We start from the raw sequence: 20,494 nt of genomic DNA, 5'->3' as shown, positions 1-20,494 counted from the left end.
TCCTGGGACGGCCGCGTGCCCGCCGTTTGCGGGCGCCTGGGTGTGGCAAAGGGTGTCTGGGCGGGGGATGTGCTGCAGTGACGTCGGTGCTCTCCCTCAGGAAGGCGGGCTTTAATCGGTCTACTGAAACCCAATCGTTCCTCCCGGGGAGTGCCACAGGAACGCCTGCAGAATTTCGTCTGTCAGGTGTGCCACCCTGAAGTGGCTCTCAACCCTACGCAGCCACATCGTTGGGTTCCCCTGTATAAAAGGTGGCAACTTTATGGCCAGGGCGCCCGCGACTGTGTTGCTGGGCCATGGAGTGTTCGGGGCGCTGGCATGGGTGTGGAGGTGCAGGAGGCCTCGGTGCGAGGGACGGGTGCGGGTGAGATGGGAGGAAGGTGAACCTCCGAGTCTGCGAGGTCCATGATTAACTGCAGGAAGGAGGGATGCCAGCGTCCATGCTCGCTCTTTGCCCTCTTACTGGGTGGGGTACTCGCGTCAGAACGCACTTTTGTGCGCCGTGTGAGTCTGTTAGTGACGCTGGTGGTTGTCGGCACGCTCAAACACTGGTTACAGCGCCGTGTTTAGTCCGCTAAGAGCGTTGGAGAGTTCCTGGAGCCAAGACTGAGTTGCCGTGTTGGTCCGCTAATGGCTCCGGGATACTCCAGGGGGTCACCACTGTAAGAGGTGCAAAAGAAACGAGCAGGTAAAAGTTACTGCTGGTTTATTACAGATTCAGGCAGTTTATATAGAGGCCGACTGGCGCCGAGTCGCGGAAGACAATGACATTGAGTGTGACCTGAGGTCAAAAACAATTAACAATAATATACAGTGGACAAGTACAATTTACAATACAAAACATACAAAACTTCAATATGGATAGTCTTGATGCCTGCGAATAAAGAAACATACGATACATAATTTATGACAGTTGAACAAATGCATATAAAATTTAAATGGTAGAAAATGCATGACCTGGCACGTTAGGCGTAACGAATTGTGTGCGAAGAAAGTGGGAAGTCACCAAGGAAAACTTGCTCAGCGGAGACTTAATTAATGACGCCTCTGAAGCACTCCACTGACGTCGATGTGGTGACTTTACAGACGCAACTACAACATCAAAGAAATAACGACGCTCTCGGTTATACCACACACAGATTGGATAATTTGGATCTGGCCGACATCATCGAATGCACCAAAGCAAAAGAAGTATGAGAAATTTTGAGAGATATCCACACAAAAATAGATACATTCCAAATAGCTGATGTGTTAAAAGAACTGTGTAGATGCAGAAAAACTGAAGAAATGTCTATGAGGGAATAGATAGCCTATGTGATCAGATTAGCCAGAGGTGTAAATGCAGCTTTAGGAGAAGAAGTGGCTCAGTTTGGAGACAGTGGTAGCTGTATTTGTACTTAAACATGTTCCCAAGTATCAAATTTTGTTGAAATCAGTCTCAAAAATTGAAGATTTAAATATCAAAAGTCAATACTGCTTTTCGAGGAGAGGCAAGATAAATTCGAGGCAAGAAAAGAAGAGGAATCTTTGTAAGGACTGGGTTATGAGCGACATACTGGCTGGGTGTTAACTGGTTTATTGGTTGTTCCTTACTGAGATAAATGTACAGAATCTTGGAAGATGTTATTGGCGTGCGGACGGTAATGTAGCGTCTACACACAGACAGGTAAAACGGACATATAAGGTTCAGACATCTGTGTTTGTCGGCAGACAAACAGATGGCGATATCAAGAGACATGATTAACATACGGTGATGAAACATACATCAGTGGAAGGGTCAGGAAATTCTACATATGGCCAATTGCATGAGATTCAAGACACATTAATGGATACAATGCAATAGCATAATAAATGTGAAATGGAGAGACCTTTGGCGTCTTCACAAACAGAAACATACACACAGTTTTGATACAGAAGATTCGTTGGAACATTATGAGTACATTATTAGAATGCTTGCATGGCAATGCAAGTAGTGGTGATTGTACATACGTTAAGACAACAATGCTTAGGGAGAAACAGACGGAAATATTGTATGGTTGAAATCGCGTTCCTGTAGAGAAAGAAAAACGAGACGCTCCTGTTTTGTCCTGTCGACTCCGATGATGACGATCGACGAACACACGAACACACACGTGTTTGGAAGAGACAGCGTCGGGGCTCTTACAAGTACTCTCCCCCAAGACGTGTGTAACGTCTGATTGTTTGGAAGAGACGGCGACGGGCTCTTACAATGTTCCCCCCACAAGCGAGGCATCGATGCGGAAATTGTCTTGGCGACAATTGTAGTTGGCTCGAAGGGCTTGGGCTAGGGGCGGGTAGGAGGCTGAAGGGCGGCACCGGCCAGCAGGAGCTCGAGGAGGACGGGAGCTGGTTGAAGGTGACGTCGGATGATCCTTCGGTGGCCGGCTCGAGGGCTGAAGGATGACGGCGGCTGATCCTTGGTAGCCAGCTCGAGAGGCGGCAGCAGGCTGAAGGATGACGTGGCTGGTCCTTCGTTGGTCAGCTCGTCCAGTACGAGTGGGGGCGGCTTCAGGTTTCCTGGAGGAGGTATCCAGGGCTCCGGTGGTGGAGTGGGTCATCTCGGAGGTCGGACTAATACTGAGAACTCAGGAACGGCGGGAAACAGCGAGGCGGCGAAGGGTCTATCAGCGCGTGGGTCGTCATCTTGGGTCGGCCGGGTCCTTCGAGTCACTCCGGGGTCACCAGTGTAAGGACTGGGTTATGAGCGACATACTGGCTGGGTGTTAACTGGTTTATTGGTTGTTCCTTACTGAGATAAATGTACAGAATCTTGGAAGATGTTATTGACGCGTGCGAGCGGTAATGTAGCGTCTACACACAGACAGGTAAAACGGACATATAAGGTTCAGACATCTGTGTTTGTCAGCAGACAAACAGATGGCGATATCAAGAGACATGATTAACATACGGTGATGAAACATACATCAGTGGAAGGGTCAGGAAATTCTACATATGGCCAATTGCATGAGATTCAAGACACATTAATGGATACAATGCAATAGCATAATAAATGTGAAATGGAGAGACCTTTGGCGTCTTCACAAACAGAAACATACACACAGTTTGATACAGAAGATTCGTTGGAACATTATGAGTACATTATTAGAATGCTTGCATGGCAATGCAAGTAGTGGTGATTGTACATACGTTAAGACAACAATGCTTAGGGAGAAACAGACGGAAATATTGTATGGTTGAAATCGCGTTCCTGTAGAGAAAGAAAACGAGACGCTCCTGTTTTGTCCTGTCGACTCCGATGATGACGATCGACGAACACACGAACACACACGTGTTTGGAAGAGACAGCGTCGGGGCTCTTACATCTTCAGTCCATAAAACAAGCTTCAGAAGAGATTCAAGAAAAGAAGTTGGAAATTCAAGTGCAAACTACAGAAGAGAAGACGCAAGAGGCTACAAGAAAGAAGACAAAAGATTTGTCTGCTATGCGTGTACCCAGCCTGGACATATAGCAAGAAACTGTCCAAAATTTGAAGAAAGAAGAGATAAGGAAGAAAGAAGATACAAGACGGAAGACAAACAAAATAAAAGAAGCAAGAAGAAATTATCAGGGAAGAAAGCACAATATGACAGTGATGAAAACAATGAAAGTGAATCTGAAGAAGAGGAGCTAACATCAAAAGTTGCCAAAACCAAAATAAATACACAGGTAATTCTTGCTGTAATTGAAAATAAAAGTGAAAAGACAGATAAAATGAATGCAATTGTAAACTAGTCATCAGTGAAAGAAGATTCCAAATTAATATGGAACTTGGATTCTGGTGCTAGTGATCACATGATACCTCATAAAGACACACTTGTTGATTTTGACAGGAGCATCACAGGTAATGTAAAGTGGGGCGATGGAAAGTCTTCAGTTGGATGATGGAAAGAAGCTTCAGCCCTAGGGAAAGGAAAAGTGATTATGAAAATGAAAGACCAGTATGGTGGATATAGATTAACCTTAAAAGTAGTGTACTATGTTCCAAATCTAGATCAAAATTTGATGTCTGAAAGATTTGATGAAAAGGGTTTCAAGTTAATTACTTATAAAGGGGTTAAACAAGTGAAAGATGTGAAAGAAGTATTTCTAAAACGATACTGGAATGAAGCAGCAAAGATGTATCAATGCACAACCAAGAAAATTTTGCAGGGAATGAAATAAAATTAAAGAAGAATGAAAATATAGAAATCACTGGGAACAGTACAACCATAAATCTTGGCACAGAATATTTGGACATGTACTAGCATTGCCCGAAGTTTGTGAAGCAAAGGGAAAACTTGAAGACGGCACCACATGCATGCAAGGTAAGTCCAAAAAGAAACCAAAACCTGCAAGTGATTCAAGGATCATCATCGAGTGGAAGTGGAAGCAGCTACATTGCCACCTTTCTGGACGACCATTCAAGGTACAGTGAAATTGCTGCAATGAAGAAGAAAAGTGAAACAATGGAGAAATTCAAGGAGGACATGGCCAGAGCAGAGAAAAACACAACAGACTTTTGCAGTGCATCCGTACTAATAGTGGGAGTGAGTAGTATGTCAGCAAGGAATTCTCGGCTTTTCTTACAGAGAAGGAAATAAAGAGATGGCTGACAATCCCTTGCACTCCTCAGCAAAATGGAAGGGCCGAACACCTAAACCAGAGCTTATTGGCTATAACAAGATACATGATGATCTAGTCTGGAGTACCTCAAAAATTCTGGACTGAAACCATTCTTCGTGCAAATTACATCAAGAACAGAACAATGTCAACTGTCGACAAAATTTTCTGCAGGGATTTTGCCGACAAAACCTTCTATCTAATCCTGTTTGGAGATCAGTAGAAATAGCAAACGAGACCTAATGAGTTACGTGGTGGATAATGAGTGATGTCGTGAAAAAACTGGATCCGTTTTTTCTCGACAATCCTTCACTACATTCAGGATAAGCGAGGGGGAGCGGGAAGCAGACGGCTGAGTTCGTGGTTCACTTTTTTCTGTAAATATGTTTGATTGTTATTTGTGTCCGGCGAATTGCCTGTGTTGTCTGTGTCAGGAATATCAGAGAGGCTCTTTTTTATATAATTCAAGTACCTTCTTTAGTAAAGTAACCTAACCTATGTCGAAATTTTGAAAAGGAACCGAGGTGACGACGAGACATGCAGAGGGGCAAATTTTAACTGCCATGCTGCAAGAAATGGAAAGATTAGAAAGCATGGACACCTGGAAAATAGTGCCCAGACCAACAGAACATAAAGTGATTGATTGCAAGTGGGTATTCTGAAGAAAATACAACGAACTTGGTGAGGTGATGATACACAGAGCGAGACTATTGGCCACAGGGTTCTGCCTAACACCTGGTGTGGACTATTTCGAGACTTATGCCCACCTGTAGTGAGAAAATCAAGCATTAGACTGCTATTGGCCTTAGCTGCGGAAAATTCTTGGTCTGTTGAACAGCTTGATGTAAATTCAGCCACCTCAACAGTGGACTCAAGGAAATCATATTTATGGAACAACCAAAGGGATGTGAAGTTGCAAACAGAAAAACATTTGTTTCTGAAGTGGAGAAAAGTATCTAAGGCTTGCCTCAAAGCGATAGAAATTGGGATGAAGAACTGAACGAAAAACTGACAAAATTGGGCATGATTAGAACCGAATTTGACCAATGCATCTACTATAACGAAGCAAAGACAACAATTATTGGAATTCATGCAGATGATTTCATCATTGTTGGAAATTCCGAAGATGTGAAGATTTCAAGTATGAATTCAAGAATTATTATGCCGTAAAGATCTAGGAGAGGCATTGTGAGGTTCAAGAAATGTCAGAAGTGAAAGACTGATTCTTTATTATTCTCGACAGGTATTTATAATGCGGAAAGCGGATGGAAAGGTAGCGGGCGACCTGAGGGCCCCCGCTGCGTCCATACAGAAGTTGTGTTTGTTGACAGACATAAAAAGACATATATAGTGAGTTACAGAACGTGTAAAAGGCAGATATATATATCGGCGGAAAGGCCGTACAGTGATGCATACAATGAGATACATAAAGAAAATAAAATAATACCAAGTAACATATATGACGTGATTAATGTACATAAGAAGAGCGAAACAAGAAAGGAGAGGCGATTTGATGCCCTTACAAATACTCCCTCCCGCTCAAGACAGTATTAGAGGAGGAATTATTGGATGAAACAACATTAATCACGCAAACGCTGAGGCAGTTGGAACGTGAATTCAGTCCCCTCCAGCAGGTACTTGAAGTGTCTCATGGCCTGGTAGATAGCCAGCAGCTCCCTGTCGAAGGCACTGTAGCGGGTCTCTGCTGGCAAAAACTTGTGGCTGAAGAAGGCCAAGGGTTGGGGAGCGCCGTTCACTAGTTGCTCGAGCACTGCGATAGCAAGCGATGTTGCTGGCGTCTGTTGTCAGTCTGAGGGCAGCTGCGGGGTTGTGTTGAGTTGAGAAAGTGGCATTGGCAAGGGCTCTCTTTGTTTCTATGAATGCCTGCTGCTGCGGAGCCTCCCAGGTCAGTGTTTTTGGCTTGCTCTTCAGGATTGATATCAGGGGGTTACATAGTGCGGTCGACACCCGGGATGAAACGTCGGTAGTAGTTTATCATCCCGAGAAACTCCTGAAGGGCCTTGATGGTTTGTGGTTTCGGGAAATTCTCTATAGCTTTAACTTAGAGGCCATGGGGCGCACTCCGAAAATGCATTTGTCGAACCTGACGACCAGTCAACTGTCCTGCATACGTTTCAGGACGACGTGGACGTGGCGAAGGTGTTTCTCTGGGGACTTGGAGAAGATGAGAATGTCGTCGACGTAGCAGATGCAGAAAGGCAGATCCCCCAAGATGGTGTCCATCAGGCGCTGGAATGTGGCACCTGCGTTCCTGAGACCGAAGGTGGAATAGGAAAATGTATAAGTCCTGAAGAGCATGATGATGGTGGTCTTTGGGACGTCGTCGAGGTGCACAGGGACTTGGAAGTATGACTTCAGCAGGTCCATCTTTAAGAAATCTTTGCACCGTGGAGGGTGCACATCAGGTCTTGCATGTTAGGGAGGGGATAGTGGTCTGGTGTTGTCAGTAAATTCAAGAGCCGATAGTCCCTGCAGGGCTTCCATGAACCATTGGACTTCTTTATCATGTGGAGGGGAGACGCCCATGGGCTTGATGCTTTTTTACAGACGCCCATCCGTTCCATCTCTGCAAAGGCCCGTTTGCCATCTTGTAACTTTTGGGGGGACAGTCGTCAGAACTTAGCATGGGTTGGTGGGCCAGTCGTGGTGATATGATGGAAGATGCTATGCTTTGCTGAAGCCCCTGGTGACTGGCGTAGCTCTGGTTTGAATACGCCTGTGAACTCCTGTAGGAGGGACGTGTAGCCGTTGGGGGCTGTGGAGCAGATGGCGGGCATTCCAGGTCCAGTAGAGAGCTGACGGGAGTGGCAGGTTCCCGTGTCGAAGAGGCGTTGTTTTCCGATGTCAACCAGAAGTCCATGGTGCCCTAGGAAATCTGCGCCCAGCAGTGGAACATGACCTCCGTGATGAAGAATGGCCAGTGGTATCTGTGGCCCAGAATTGAGATAGTCTGGGTTGTTGTGCCATATGTGAGGATGGGAGTTCCATTTGCTGCTATGAGGGCTGGTGTTGAGTCAGGTATCTTTTCTAAATCTTCCTTGGATGGCGGGTAGATCGACTGCATTGCTCCCATATCTACCAGCAGGTGCCATTTCGAAATTTCGTCTTTGATGAAGAAACCTGCTGGTTGGGGGGGAGTTGGATTTCGCAGCCACAGCTGTTACTTGTGTCCGCTTTTGTCATTTTTTGTAAAGGAGCACGGAGGTCTGCAGTTCCTGGCGTTGGTTCCGAATTTTCTATGGAAAAAGCACTATGCCGGGTTTGACCATGTCCTGTGTTCCCTGAATAGTGTCTTCTTCCTGTAAACGCCGCTGAAGGAAGATCACTCTTGTTAACTCTATCTTCCTCTTCCTCCCGTTTTCATTGCAGCCTGGCAGTGTTACCAACCCCCGTAGTTCGTCCCAGGCTTCCCTGGGTGATGCTTCTCCGAGGGGCTGGGATAATAGGTCGAGTGCGTGCTGCGCTCTCTTGGTCACGGGCATGGGGTAAGTTTGCATGAGTTTATCCTTCAAGGACGTGTATGTGACCTTGTCCAGTTGCTTGTTGAGCCAGGGGGAGATTCTGTTGAACACCTTTTCTGGGAGCGCTGTCGTGGTGACGTTGGATTTGATAGCATCGTCTGAGATGCGCACCTTGCAAAAGTGTGCATCTGTGCCCAGGAACCATGATGCTGTGTTCTGCCATGAAAACGGAGGAAGTTTGACCGCGTCTGGCTTTGTTGGCAAGAGGGGCATACAGACGATGCTCATGGGTTCGTATCGAAGTTCAGCTTCCGACATCTTTACTACTCACGCACCAAAACGTGGGGAAATGCACCGTATTGAGTCTGTTAATGGTGCTGATCGTTCCAGTGGTCGAACGAAGTGCCAAAACATGCCCTTTTTGGGTACGCCGTATTTAGTCCATTAATGGCACGGTTTCCACCAGGGAGGGAGCTATCAGAGGACTAAACTTTGGCACCGTAATTAGTCCGCTAAAGGCTCTCTGATGGTAGGCTGCGGCCGTCTTTAGTCTGTTAATGGCTGGGCCAAAACCGCGCTACCTGTTACTCCGGGGTCACCAGTGTGAGGTTCAAGAAATGTCAGAAGTAAAAGGCTGATTCTTTATTATTCTCGACAGGTGTTTATAATGTGGAAAGCAGATGAAAAGGTAGCGGGGGACCTGAGGTCCCCCGCTGCGTCCATACAGAAGTTGTGCTTGTTAACAGGCATAAAAAGATATATATAATGCGTTACAGAACATGTAAAAGGCAGATGTATATATTGGCGGAAAGGCTGTACAATGATGCATACAATGAAATACATAATGAATCTGAAATAATAACAAGTAACATATATGACGTGATTTGACGCCCTTACAGCATCAAATATTCTTTCCATTAAATATGTCAGAGAAGACCCATCAACAACTCTGATTCACCAGAGACATTACATTCAAGAAGTGCTGACAAATCAAAATCTTGCTGAATCAAAAGGGTTGTAAACTCCATTAGCCCTAAATTTTAGACAAGAAGTCTCAGAAGATGAAAAACGCAGTGCAACAGAATACAGAGGAATCACTGGTAGCTTGTTACACCTAGCAAATTGCACTAGGCCTGACATTGCTTTTGCCACTGGAGCACTGTGCCAGAAAAATCAAGAACCTCACAAACAAGATCTGAAGAATGCAAAACATCTGCTATGATATCTCAAGAAGACTCAAGATTTAGCCATTTGCTACCAGAAAACTCAAGAATGCCTAACAGCATGGATGGATGCAGACCATGCAAATGGTCATGATGAAGAAAATCCATCACTAGATTTGTGATAATTCTAGCAGGTGACTAATATCATGGCGAAGCAGGAAGCAGAGAATAACTACACTCTCAACAAATGAAGCAGAGTACAAAGCACTTTGTGAAGCAACAAGAGTAATAGTTTATTTCAGAAAGCTGTTTTGGGAACATGGATTCGAGAATTTTGTCGACAAACCAACAGAAATAATGCTGACAATCAGGGTGCCATCAGCTTAGCAAATGACACTCATTGCTTTAAGAGATCAAAGTACACATACCCAAAAGCACTTTGTACTAGAGTAAATCAACCTGAGAAAAATCAACATCAAGTACATTCCATCAAAGAGGAATTTGGCTGATCTCCTTACAAAGGCCATCTGTGCAGAGAGGACTCAATAACTAATCACTAAGTTGGGACTATGTCTGCTGCAAAAGTGCCATTGATTCAGACAATACCTTTATTGTCACTTATACCAAATAATGGTTTCATTATTGTCAAATGTGCAAGTTCATATATGCCAATTATTTTGCAATGCAAATTTGTAGTTTGCTTATTCTACTACTAAAACGTATTGTTTGCATAGTATACCCATCATTATCTGCTAAGTTTTAAGTGCAGCTGTAAACTGTAAATTTTTGACGTCTAATCAAATCCTTTTATTACAGCATTGTATTCTCTTTAACATCTCATTCTTGTCTACTTAGATGTTGTTTCGTGTGCTTAGATATTTGCATTTACTTAGAATATTCTTTGCTGTAAACTTCCTATATTTCACGTTTAAGCAAATCATATTATTAGAGGATTGTATCCTCTTTATCATGTTTTTTTGTGATTACATGTCCTTTGACATAATTAAATGTTTGTATGTACAGTATGTACTCGATTGGAATATTTTGTTTGTAATGTCAAAGCAACATATTTTTATAATTTTTTAATAATTTTTGTCTTTACTCAAATTATAACAAAGTTGTTCATCAAGGAATGGTGTTAAAATATTAGTCTAAACGTATGGTTCTCAGTTTTTTCTCTTTTATAATCTGTTTGATTTTAAAATTTACAGCCTAGAATCAGCGAAGGCCAAGAGTGTCGTTCGCATAGCAGAATATAAACAAACCCGCCCAGAGCCATAGGGTGAGACTGTAGAGACTCTGTAGCTAGTTGGACAATGAAACCCATACAGTGAAGACCTGCGTTCTTAATACTCTTGACTCAAGAAGATAGAAAGAATGTAAAAGGAATGTAGAAGTCATTCTTCACAAAGAATATCACACATAACTAAAACATAACCACTATAAAATTACCTGGATCAGAAATAAAAAGGTCTTACCTGGATCAGAAATGAAAAGATCTTACCTGGATCAGAAATAAAAAGGTCTTAACTGGATCAGAAATGAAAAGGTTTTACCTGGATCAGAAATCAAAAGGTCTTACCTGGATCAGAAATAAAGTCTTACCTGGATCAGAAATAAAGTCTTAACCTGGATCAGAAATAAAAAAAGTCTTACCTGGATCAGAAATCAAAAGGTCTTACCTGGATCAGAAATAAAGTCTTACCTGGATCAGAAATAAAAGGTCTTAACCTGGATCAGAAATAAAAAAAAAGATTTTACCCAGATCAGAAATAAAAAGGTCTTACCTGGATCAGAAACGAAAAGGTCTTACCTCAATCAGAAATAAAAAGGACTTACCTAAATCAGAAATAAAAAGGTCTTCCCTGGATCAGAAATGAAAAGGTCTTATCTGGATCAGAACTGAAAAGGTCTTACCTGGATCAGAAATAAAAAGGTCTTACCTAAATCAGAAATAAAAAGGTCTTCCCTGGATCAGAAATAAAAAGGTCTTATCTGGATCAGAAATGAAAAGGTCTTACCTAGATCAGAAATAAAAAGGTCTTCCTTGGATCAGAAATGAAAAGGTCTTATCTGGATCAGAAATAAAAAGTACTTACCCAGATCAGAAATAAAAAGGTCTATCCTGGGTCAGAAATAAAAAATACTTACCTGGATCAGAAATAAAAAGGTCTTACCTGGATCAAAAATAAAAAGGTCTTACCTGGATCAGAAATGAAAAGGTCTTACCTGGATCAGGAATGAAAAGATCTTAACTGGATCAGAAATAACGAGGTCTTACCTGGATTAGAAATTAAAAAGTCTTACTGTGATCAGAAATAAAAAGTTCTTACCTGGATCAGAAATAAAAAAAGTCTTACCTGGATCAGAAATGAAAAGATCTAACCTGGTTCTGAAATGAAAAGGTCTTACCTGGATCAGAAATAAAAAGGTCTTACCTGGACCAGAAATAAAAAGGTCATACCTGGATCAGAAATAAAAAGTACTTACCTGGTTCTGAAATGAAAAGGTCTTACCTGGATCAGAAATAAAAATTTTTTATCTGCATCAGAAATAGAAAGGTCTTACCCGGATCAGAAATAAAAAGTACTTACCTGGATCAGAAGTTTTTTTTTATCTGGATCCGAAATAAAAGGGTCTTACCTGGATCAGAAATAAAATTTTTTATCTGAATCAGAAAAAAGTCTTACCTGGATCAGAAATGAAAAGGTCTTATCTGGATCAGAAATAAAAAGGTCTTACCTGGATCAGAAATGAAAAGGTTTTACCTGGATCAGAAATAAAAAGGTCTTACCTGGATCAGAAATGAAAAGGCCTCACCTGGATCAGAAATAAAAAGGTCTTACCTGGATCAGAAATAAAAAGGTCTTACCTGGATCAGAAATAAAAAGTTCTTACCTGGACCAGAAATGAAAAGTTCTTACCTGGATCAGAAATAAAAAGGTATTACCTGGATCAGAAATGAAAAGATCTTACCTGGATTAGAAATAAAAAGGTCTTACCTGGATCTTAAATGGAAGTTCTTACCTGGATCAGATTTAAAAAGGTCTTACCTGGATCAGAAATAAAAAGGTCTTTCCTGGATCAGAAATGAAAAGGTCTTACCTGGATCAGAAATAAAAAGATCTTACCTGGATCAGAAATAAAATGGTCTTTCCTGGATCAGAAATAAAAAGATCTTACCTGGATCAGAAATAGAAAGGTGTTACCTGGATCAGAAATAAAAAGCTCTTACCTGGATCAGAAATGAAAAGGTCTTACCTGGATCAGAAATAAGAAGGTCTTACCTGGATCAGAAATGAAAAGATCGTACCTGGATCAGAAATAAGAAGGTCTTACCTGGATCAGAAATGAAAAGGTCTTACTGGGATCAGAAATAAGGTCTTACCTGGATCAGAAATGAAAAGATCTTATCTGGATCAGAAATAAGAAGGTCTTACCTGGATCAGAAATGAAAAGGTCTTACCTGGATCAGCAATAACGAGGTCTTACCTGGATCAGAAATAAAAAGGTCTTACCTGGATCAGAAATAAAAAGTTCTTACCTGGATCAGAAATAAAAAGGTCTTACCTTGATCAGAAATAAAAAGCTCTTATGTGGATCAGAAATGGGAAGGTCTTACCTGGATCTGAACCTGGATCAGAAATAAAAATTTCTTACCTGGACCAGAAATAAAAAGGCCTTACCTTGATCAGAAATAAAAAGCTCTTACGTGGATCAGAAATGGTAAGGTCTTACCTGGATATGAACCTGGATCAGAAATAAAAAGTTCTTACCTGGACCAGAAATAAAAAGTTCTTACCTGGATCAGAAATAAAAAGTTCTTCCCTGGATCAGAAATGAAAAGGTCTTACCTGGATCAGAAATAACGAGGTCTTACCTGGATCAGAAATAAAAAGTTCTTAACTGGATCAGAAATAAAAAGGTCTTACCTTGATCAGAAGTAAAAAGCTCTTACGTGGATCAGAAATGGGAAGGTCTTACCTGGATCTGAACCTGGACCAGAAATAAAAAGTTCTTACCTGGACCAGAAATAAAAAGTTCTTACCTGGATCAGAAATGAAAAGTTTTTACCTGGATCAGAAATCAAAAGGTCTCACCTGGAGGAGAAATAAAAAGATCTTACCTGGATCAGAAATAAAAAGGTCTTACCTGGATCAGAAATAAAAAGGTCTTACCTGGATCAGAAATGAGTAGGTCCTACCTGGATCAGGTATAATCCTTTTGATGGAAATATTCCTTTTGAACGAAACATGTAAAGTTCGTGGATTATCAACCAGCAGAGAATTATATGCAGTTTTTAATAATAATGAGTGTGTAATATAGGTTTTTAGTCAAAGATTTATTTTTTGATTAACTATACATGTTCAGGTTCCAGCTGTGAAGGGTGAACACATTCTCAAACGCTAAGTTAACCATTGGTATCCCTCTTATTCTGTGAGGCAGCAATTTGAAAGTCTACAACTAAAATATCAAAATGTTTGAAAGTAGGCGTAATTGAAAAATCAAAGGCCCTCATAATTTTATTAGTTGTATCAGAGAAGGACCGAACGTGAAGGTCAAGTTTTGCAAACTTGAAGAGATATTGTTCATCGTTTCCTGTACCGTGCACAACAGTGTCTGTGCTAGGTAATCATAGGTACTTGACTTTTTCGATTGTGGTGAAACTTTAAAGTTTTAGGCCCACATTCGGTACGATTTCATTCAACCTTAAGCCCTCCTGCCCTAGCTTTGAATGAGACCAAGTTACAGTGCTGAGGAGTTTACTAACTTACTTAAATGTACCATGAAGTCAAGAAACATTACATTCTTTCCAACAAAGTGCAGTTGAGAAACAATCAACTATATTTCCTGCACCAATTCTTTTTGGGTGATGCCACACGGGTTCACAAATACGCATTTAAAAAGTTTAACACATATAATTAATATTTAAAGGACACAACAATCATCCAAGTTACATTAAGAAGCAAGAAAACATTAACATATTACTGCAAAAATTGACAAAACGTTACGTTACTTCGATAGAGGAAAACATAAATGGCCAAAAAAAAGGGGGATTTCAGAATATTCTAATGAAGAAATTACTGCAATGGCGACGACAGTTCACGAGGTGATGGGGCTGGATTTTACGAGAACTTCTTCTACAACTTGCCTTCCTGGAGTTTGCTGCGAAACAGGCAGAGCTTCATGTTCACACCCTGGAAGAAAACTCGGGAGGAGTACATTGGATAGCACAGTTGTCACATCTACAAAACTACAGGGTTACGTAACAAACCATCAACCAAAACACAAACATTAAGTAGTTTAATCGTAACCCAACATACAAAAAAAAGGGGTTTCGTCCAGAAGGCAAGCTTAAACTACTGGCATGTGCCCTTACAACAAGAAAATAACATATACATTCTCCACAGGAAGAAGTTTGACAACACTGCAATCAGACGTCATTTAATTTTATAGAGATGGATAAAATTTGCGAAAAGGTGTTTTACTACTTTAAATATCAATGTACTAATTGATACAAACTCATTGCTATAGTTAATATAATAAAAACTTCTTCTGTGGAGCAAAACAATCACATCAACGTATTTTCATAGAAACTGGGAAATACATCAAAATAAGTATTCAAGAAAACTAGGAAATTTTATTCAAGGGGAATAAATGGCAATTTTTGACATCGATTTTGTTGGAGATTTTCATTTAAGACCTTTGAGGGGAAAGGATTACAAAGTACACTGCCTGCATACTCCATGTGGTCATTTTGAGCTGTTCAGAATATCGTTTGGGCTGAGGTAGCCTACAATCCTATCACTTTCTCTTACAATCTCGCTACTTCGAGACCAGCAGGGTCTAAACAAAAACAAGCAATTGGGCTGTAATGACTGACGAAGGGGTGATACAGATATGCAAATAGAATGAACAATAATAATGACAAAATAGGCAGCATAACAATAACAATCTGTAAAGTAATCAGAAGCAAAAACAGGCGGGATAATACGTAATTAAATTAACACTGAAACGGCATAATGATGATACATACAGCAAACGGGAACACTTCCTCAAACAATGAGAGCCACGATCCAGTACCGGACGACTTCGACAGAGCCGACACGACAACCGTCTCGTCCTCAGAAACAGTATTGACGTCCTCCTCCAACACTGGACGATCACGACAGAGTTGATACAACAACCATGTCGACCTCAAATACTTTCCGCTGCTCTGCTGCCAAGGCTGAATCTCTGCCGCTCTGAACCTGACTGGTCGTTCCACCTCCAAAACCCTCACACTCCAAGTGAGAGTGTGAAACAAGCATGGACGCAGACATTCCCAACCACATACAAATTGCCATGAACTTCTCGGAGACAGACACCTCCCTCTCGCAACCTCCTCCCCGCGCACACCTCCACACCGGTACCTGCACCCCACACAATGACCCCTCTGACGGACCAACCAAAGACGGCCCTTAACATAAGGCTGCCACCATTTACCAGGGAGAATGCAGCGTCCTGGTTCTACAGGGTCAAGGGGCAGTTCAGGGTAGCAGGCCTAACAGATGAGGTGTTGAAGGCAGACATTGCCATCAACGCCCTCCCAGAGGAGATATACAAGAAGATCTCCCTAGGTTGATAACCACGTCGGTCCCCGCCACCTTCCAAGAACAAAATCCTCTCGTCGAGACCTGCTCCCTGCCAGTCTCCGAGAACTGCCCGCGCCCTCACCCCCCAGCAGGAGGGGAAACCTCTTGGAAGCGTGGCACTCCCTCCAGGACCTCCTCCTCCTCCCCGAGACTGACAGCAGCAGCATGCACAAAGAAATCAGCCTGTCAAGGGAGATCTTCCTGCGGCAGCTACTGCTGGAGGTCCGTGGCCAGATCATGGACGTGTATACTCTGCCGGTCGAGGACCTAATCAGAGTGGCGCAGCAGCTGATGGATTCCATGAAGGCGGCCAAACAGGCGACCATGAACCGCACACTCCGCCAACTGCCTCCTGCCAGAGGACCCCACCACGGAGCCCGTCAACGCCATTGAGCAGAAAAGGCCATCCCACCTGCAGAAGAGGGAGGGGCCAGGGCTTTGCTATTACCACGGGAGGTTCGGGAGAGCTGCCCGGAGGTGCGAAGCCCCCTGCCCTTTCTTCCCTTCAAAAAACGGATGAGGCAGCAACCAACCACACAGGCCACCATGGCAGCAGCAGCAAAAACACTCAGAGGCCCCTTACCATTAGGGTTCTAGATCCGCGATGCAATCTCTGGCAGGATGATGTTGGTCGACACTGGAACCATGCATTCAGTGTTTCCGCCTTCAGGAGAGGACTGCAGACGCCCGTCAGACCCAACTGCCTCCCTGACGGCCGCAAACAGGTCCCCCATCCTCTCCTACGGCACCAAGCTCCTGTCGATCTCTATCCTTGGCCAGAGGTACAGCTGGGAATTCATCATTGCGGACGTCAGAACCCCACTCCTGGGGGCAGACTTCCTCGCCCTCTTCAGACTGGCAGTTGACGTCGGCCGCAAACGCCTGCTGGACACCCAGTCCTGCCAGTCCCTGCCCTTGTTGCCAGGCCCCAGGAAGCCCACCATCTGTTCCGTCGTCCGCCCCATCAGTATGGTTCCTCCTGAAGGAGTTCCTGGAGGTCTTCAAACCTGAGCTCCACCAGATGCCGGGACTCCTGCCAATCACAGGATACACCACTACATCAAGACGAAGGTCCCCGACGCATGCAAGGTTCGACGGCTTCCCCACAGCGCAGATGGAAAGAATGGGCATATGCAGAAAGGCTCCCAGCCCATGGGCCTACCCTCTTCATGGTGCAGAAACCGGACTGGCACCTGGAGGTCCTGTGGTGACTACAGGTGGCTGAATATTTGCAACAGAGCCCGACCACTACCCCATGCCAAACATGCAGGTACCAGTAGCGCTGGAGGACATCCCCAAAACTGCCATCGTCATGCCTTTTGGGTCCTATGTCTTTTGCCTTCTCCACCTTCGGCCTGAGGAACACGGGTGCGACCTTCCAGAGGTTGATGGACAGCATCCTGGGAGACCTGGACTTCTGCGTCTGCTACGTTGACGATATCCTAATCTTTTCCAGATCCTGAGGCACTTGTGTGGTTTGTTGTCAGGTTTGACAATTGCACCTTCCGCATCGAAAGGTGGAGTTCCTGGGCCACGAGATATCCCCAGAGGGCGTCCACTCAATGTCATCGAAGGCCAAAGCCATCAGAAGTTCCCCACCCCTACCTCCATCAGGGCGTCGTATTTTCCAAAGAATTCCTTGGGATGGTCAACTACTACAGAAGATTCATACTGGGATTGCTCACACCATGGCCCCCGTGACGGAGGTCCTCAGTCCTGGGGACGTCCAGTGCTCCCCTCCAGCTGATGACGGACGCCAGCAATGTCACTCTGCCTGCGGAGCTGTCCTGGAGTAAGTCATCAGGGGACCCTCAGCTCATCGCCTTCTTCAGTAGGATGGCTAAACCCCACCAAGTCCTCTACAGCACCTTTGACTGGGAACTCTTCGCAGCCTATCAGGCGGTACATCTTTGGCACTTCAAGTTCCTCCTGGAGAGGACGCCCTTCACTGTCTTTGGACCGACCACCAGCTGCTGGTCCACACCTTCATGAAGCTGGGGGATGCATGGTTCTCTAGGCAGCAGCGGCACCTCGCGGCCAACGCAGAGTTCACCTGCACCATCAAATACCTCCCTGGCAGGAAGAACCCAGTAGCTGACATCCTCTCGAGGATCGAGATCAACTCAGTACAGCTCGGGATCAACTATGAGGACCTCGACCGCGAACAGGCTGCTGACCCTGAGACCCCAGCCTACCGTACAGCCGTCACATCACTAAAGTGGAAGGATGTGCCCTCCAGCTCAGGAGGATCAACATTACTAAGCGATGTTAGTACCAGACGCCCCCGCCCCCTGGTGCCCACCTCCAGATGTCGGCTGGACTTTGATGTCATCCGCAGCCTATCCCACCCCTCTGGAAGGGCAACAGCCAGACTGCTGATGGAGAAGTTCGTCTGGCATGGCATGTGGAAAGACGCGACGGCCTGGGCAAGGCAGTGTATGCAGTGTCAGACAAGTAAAGTGGGGTGGCACACCCGAATCGGGAGTGGGCAAATTCCCCAGCCAAAGAGGCGCTTTGGGCACATCCACGTTGACGTAGTGGGACCTCTTCCCCATCAGGAGGACCCAGATACCTACTGACAGTCGTCGACCACTCCACCAGGTGGCCCAAAGCCATGCCCATGGAAGAAGCCACCTCCAATGCATGGATCAGCCGGTTGGTGTCCCGCTCCTCTCCAGCTGGAGACCAGCTTTCCTGTCCGAGCTGTGGACTGCCCTTGCATGTCTAATGGGGACCACTCACCACTGCCTACAACCCTGCAGCCAACGGAATGGTGGAAAGGTTCCGCAGGTCTCTGAAGGCGTCCCTCATGGATCGTTGCTCCTCTGAAAACTGGAAGTGCCAGCTGCCCTGGGTCCTCCTCGGGTTGAGGACCACCCCCAGAGCCAACGGCGACCCCCCTCCTCAGCGGAAAAAGTCAACAGGGAGACTCTAGTAGTCCCAGAAGAACTCGTCGCAGAGAACAGGGACGACATAGGAATGCAGAGGCTCCGAGACAGAGTTGGAAAGTTCGCCCCCTGCCAAAAGACATTCACCGACAGGACGTCCCCCTTCATGCCCCCCAGGCTGTCCTCCTCCACCCACGTCTTCGTCAGGGATGACGCCGTACTCCTACCCTTGACTAGGCCCTACAGGGGACCTATCCTTGTACTGGAAAGGAACAAGAAGGCATTCCGAATATCCATCCATGGGCGGGAAGACTGAGTGTCAATAGATCGTCTTAAACCCGCATTCCTGGAGGGGGGCAATGAAGGCGGACCCCAAGATCTCCTGCAGGATACGGCAGCCCCTCAAACAACCCCGGTTGCAGGAAGAAGACAAGGGCGTCCCCGGAAAACCCAGAAACTTGCTGAAAGGCACCCCAACAAACCACTGCAGAGGACATTGGGGAAGCCGACCAACCTCTCCAGTTGACATTGAAAAGAGGCCCCTTCGTCGCCCCAGCAGATACCTGGTTCTATCAGACATTACCTCTGTCTTTGGAGAGGGGAGTATTGTAAAGTCCCAGCTCAACACATTCTCTGTGGAGAACATCCTGTTTTCTGTGGTGCCTTTCCACGACCTGAGGTCGGGCAGAATATATATTTATCATCATAATTGTAAACTATGTGTATGTGTTGTCTTTCTAAGCAGTCATGTATTATGTTCAAGTAACATGTTATTTATTTCGGATGTCAGACATTGTTTATCACTATGTTCTCTGTATGAACCTGTCGTCTTTTTTAAGGAACTAGTTTAATCTCAGGTCACCTGTAAATCTTTGTACCAGCGGTCTCGGCGAACTACGCAGATGTCCGCATCCTGCTTTATGAGCAGCGAGTTTTCATCAATAAATCACCAGTACTTGTCTCCCTGCTCATTATTTCGCACCTCTTTCACACTAATTCTTACCATGCACCTTCTGTATCTCCTTTCTTCTCAAATTATAATTCAAAGCTTAACATACACCTTCTGTATCTCCCTTTTTCCCTAATTATAATTCAATCTAATTCTTACCATACACATTCTGTATCTCCCTTTTTCCAAAATTATGACTTAATCTAATTCTTACCATACACCTGTATCTCCCTTTTTCTCAAATTTTAATTCAATCTAATTCTTACCATACCTCTTCAGCATCTCCATTTTTCCAGAATTATAATTCAATCTAATTCTTACCATACACCTGTATCCCCGTTTGTCTCAAATTATAATTCAATCTCATTCTTACCATACACCTTCTGTATCTCCCTTTTCTCAAATTATAATTCAATCTAATTCTTACCATACACCTTCTGTACTCCCCTTTTCCTCAAATTATAATTCAATCTAATTCTTACCATACACCGTCTGAATCTCCCCTTTTTCTCAAATTATAATTCAATCTAATTCTTACCATAAACCTTCTGTACTCCCCTTTTCCTCAAATTATAATTCAATCTAATTCTTACCATACACCGTATGCATCTCCCCTCTTCCTCAAATTATAATTCAATCTAATTCTTACCATACACCTGTATCTCCCTTTTTCCGAAATTATAATTCAGTCTAATTCTCACCATACACCTTCTGTATCTCCCTTTTTCTCAAATTATAATTCAATCTTATTCTTAC

The 20,494-nt window shown here is 44.1% G+C and overlaps 1 protein-coding gene across 1 annotated transcript; it reads left to right on the top strand.

The window, feature by feature from the left end:
• The first annotated feature begins 3,280 nt into the window (after positions 1–3,280).
• Positions 3,281–3,754, top strand: LOC136827161 (uncharacterized). The gene has a single exon (XM_067084929.1). It carries the CDS (start codon positions 3,281–3,283, stop codon positions 3,752–3,754), a length of 474 nt encoding a protein of 157 aa, XP_066941030.1.
• Positions 3,755–20,494: the final 16,740 nt, after the last annotated feature.

The sequence above is a fragment of the Macrobrachium rosenbergii genome, chromosome 41 (genome assembly GCF_040412425.1).
Source record: "Macrobrachium rosenbergii isolate ZJJX-2024 chromosome 41, ASM4041242v1, whole genome shotgun sequence".
NCBI classification, from domain to species: Eukaryota; Metazoa; Arthropoda; class Malacostraca; order Decapoda; family Palaemonidae; genus Macrobrachium; species Macrobrachium rosenbergii.
The sequence above is the reverse complement of the archived record's forward strand: the minus strand, read 5'-3'. Positions and strand labels throughout refer to the sequence as shown.

Coding starts and splice junctions, on each gene's coding strand:
- LOC136827161 (XM_067084929.1), top strand. CDS start 3,281: ATGACGATCGACGAACACACGAACACACACGTGTTTGGAAGAGACAGC.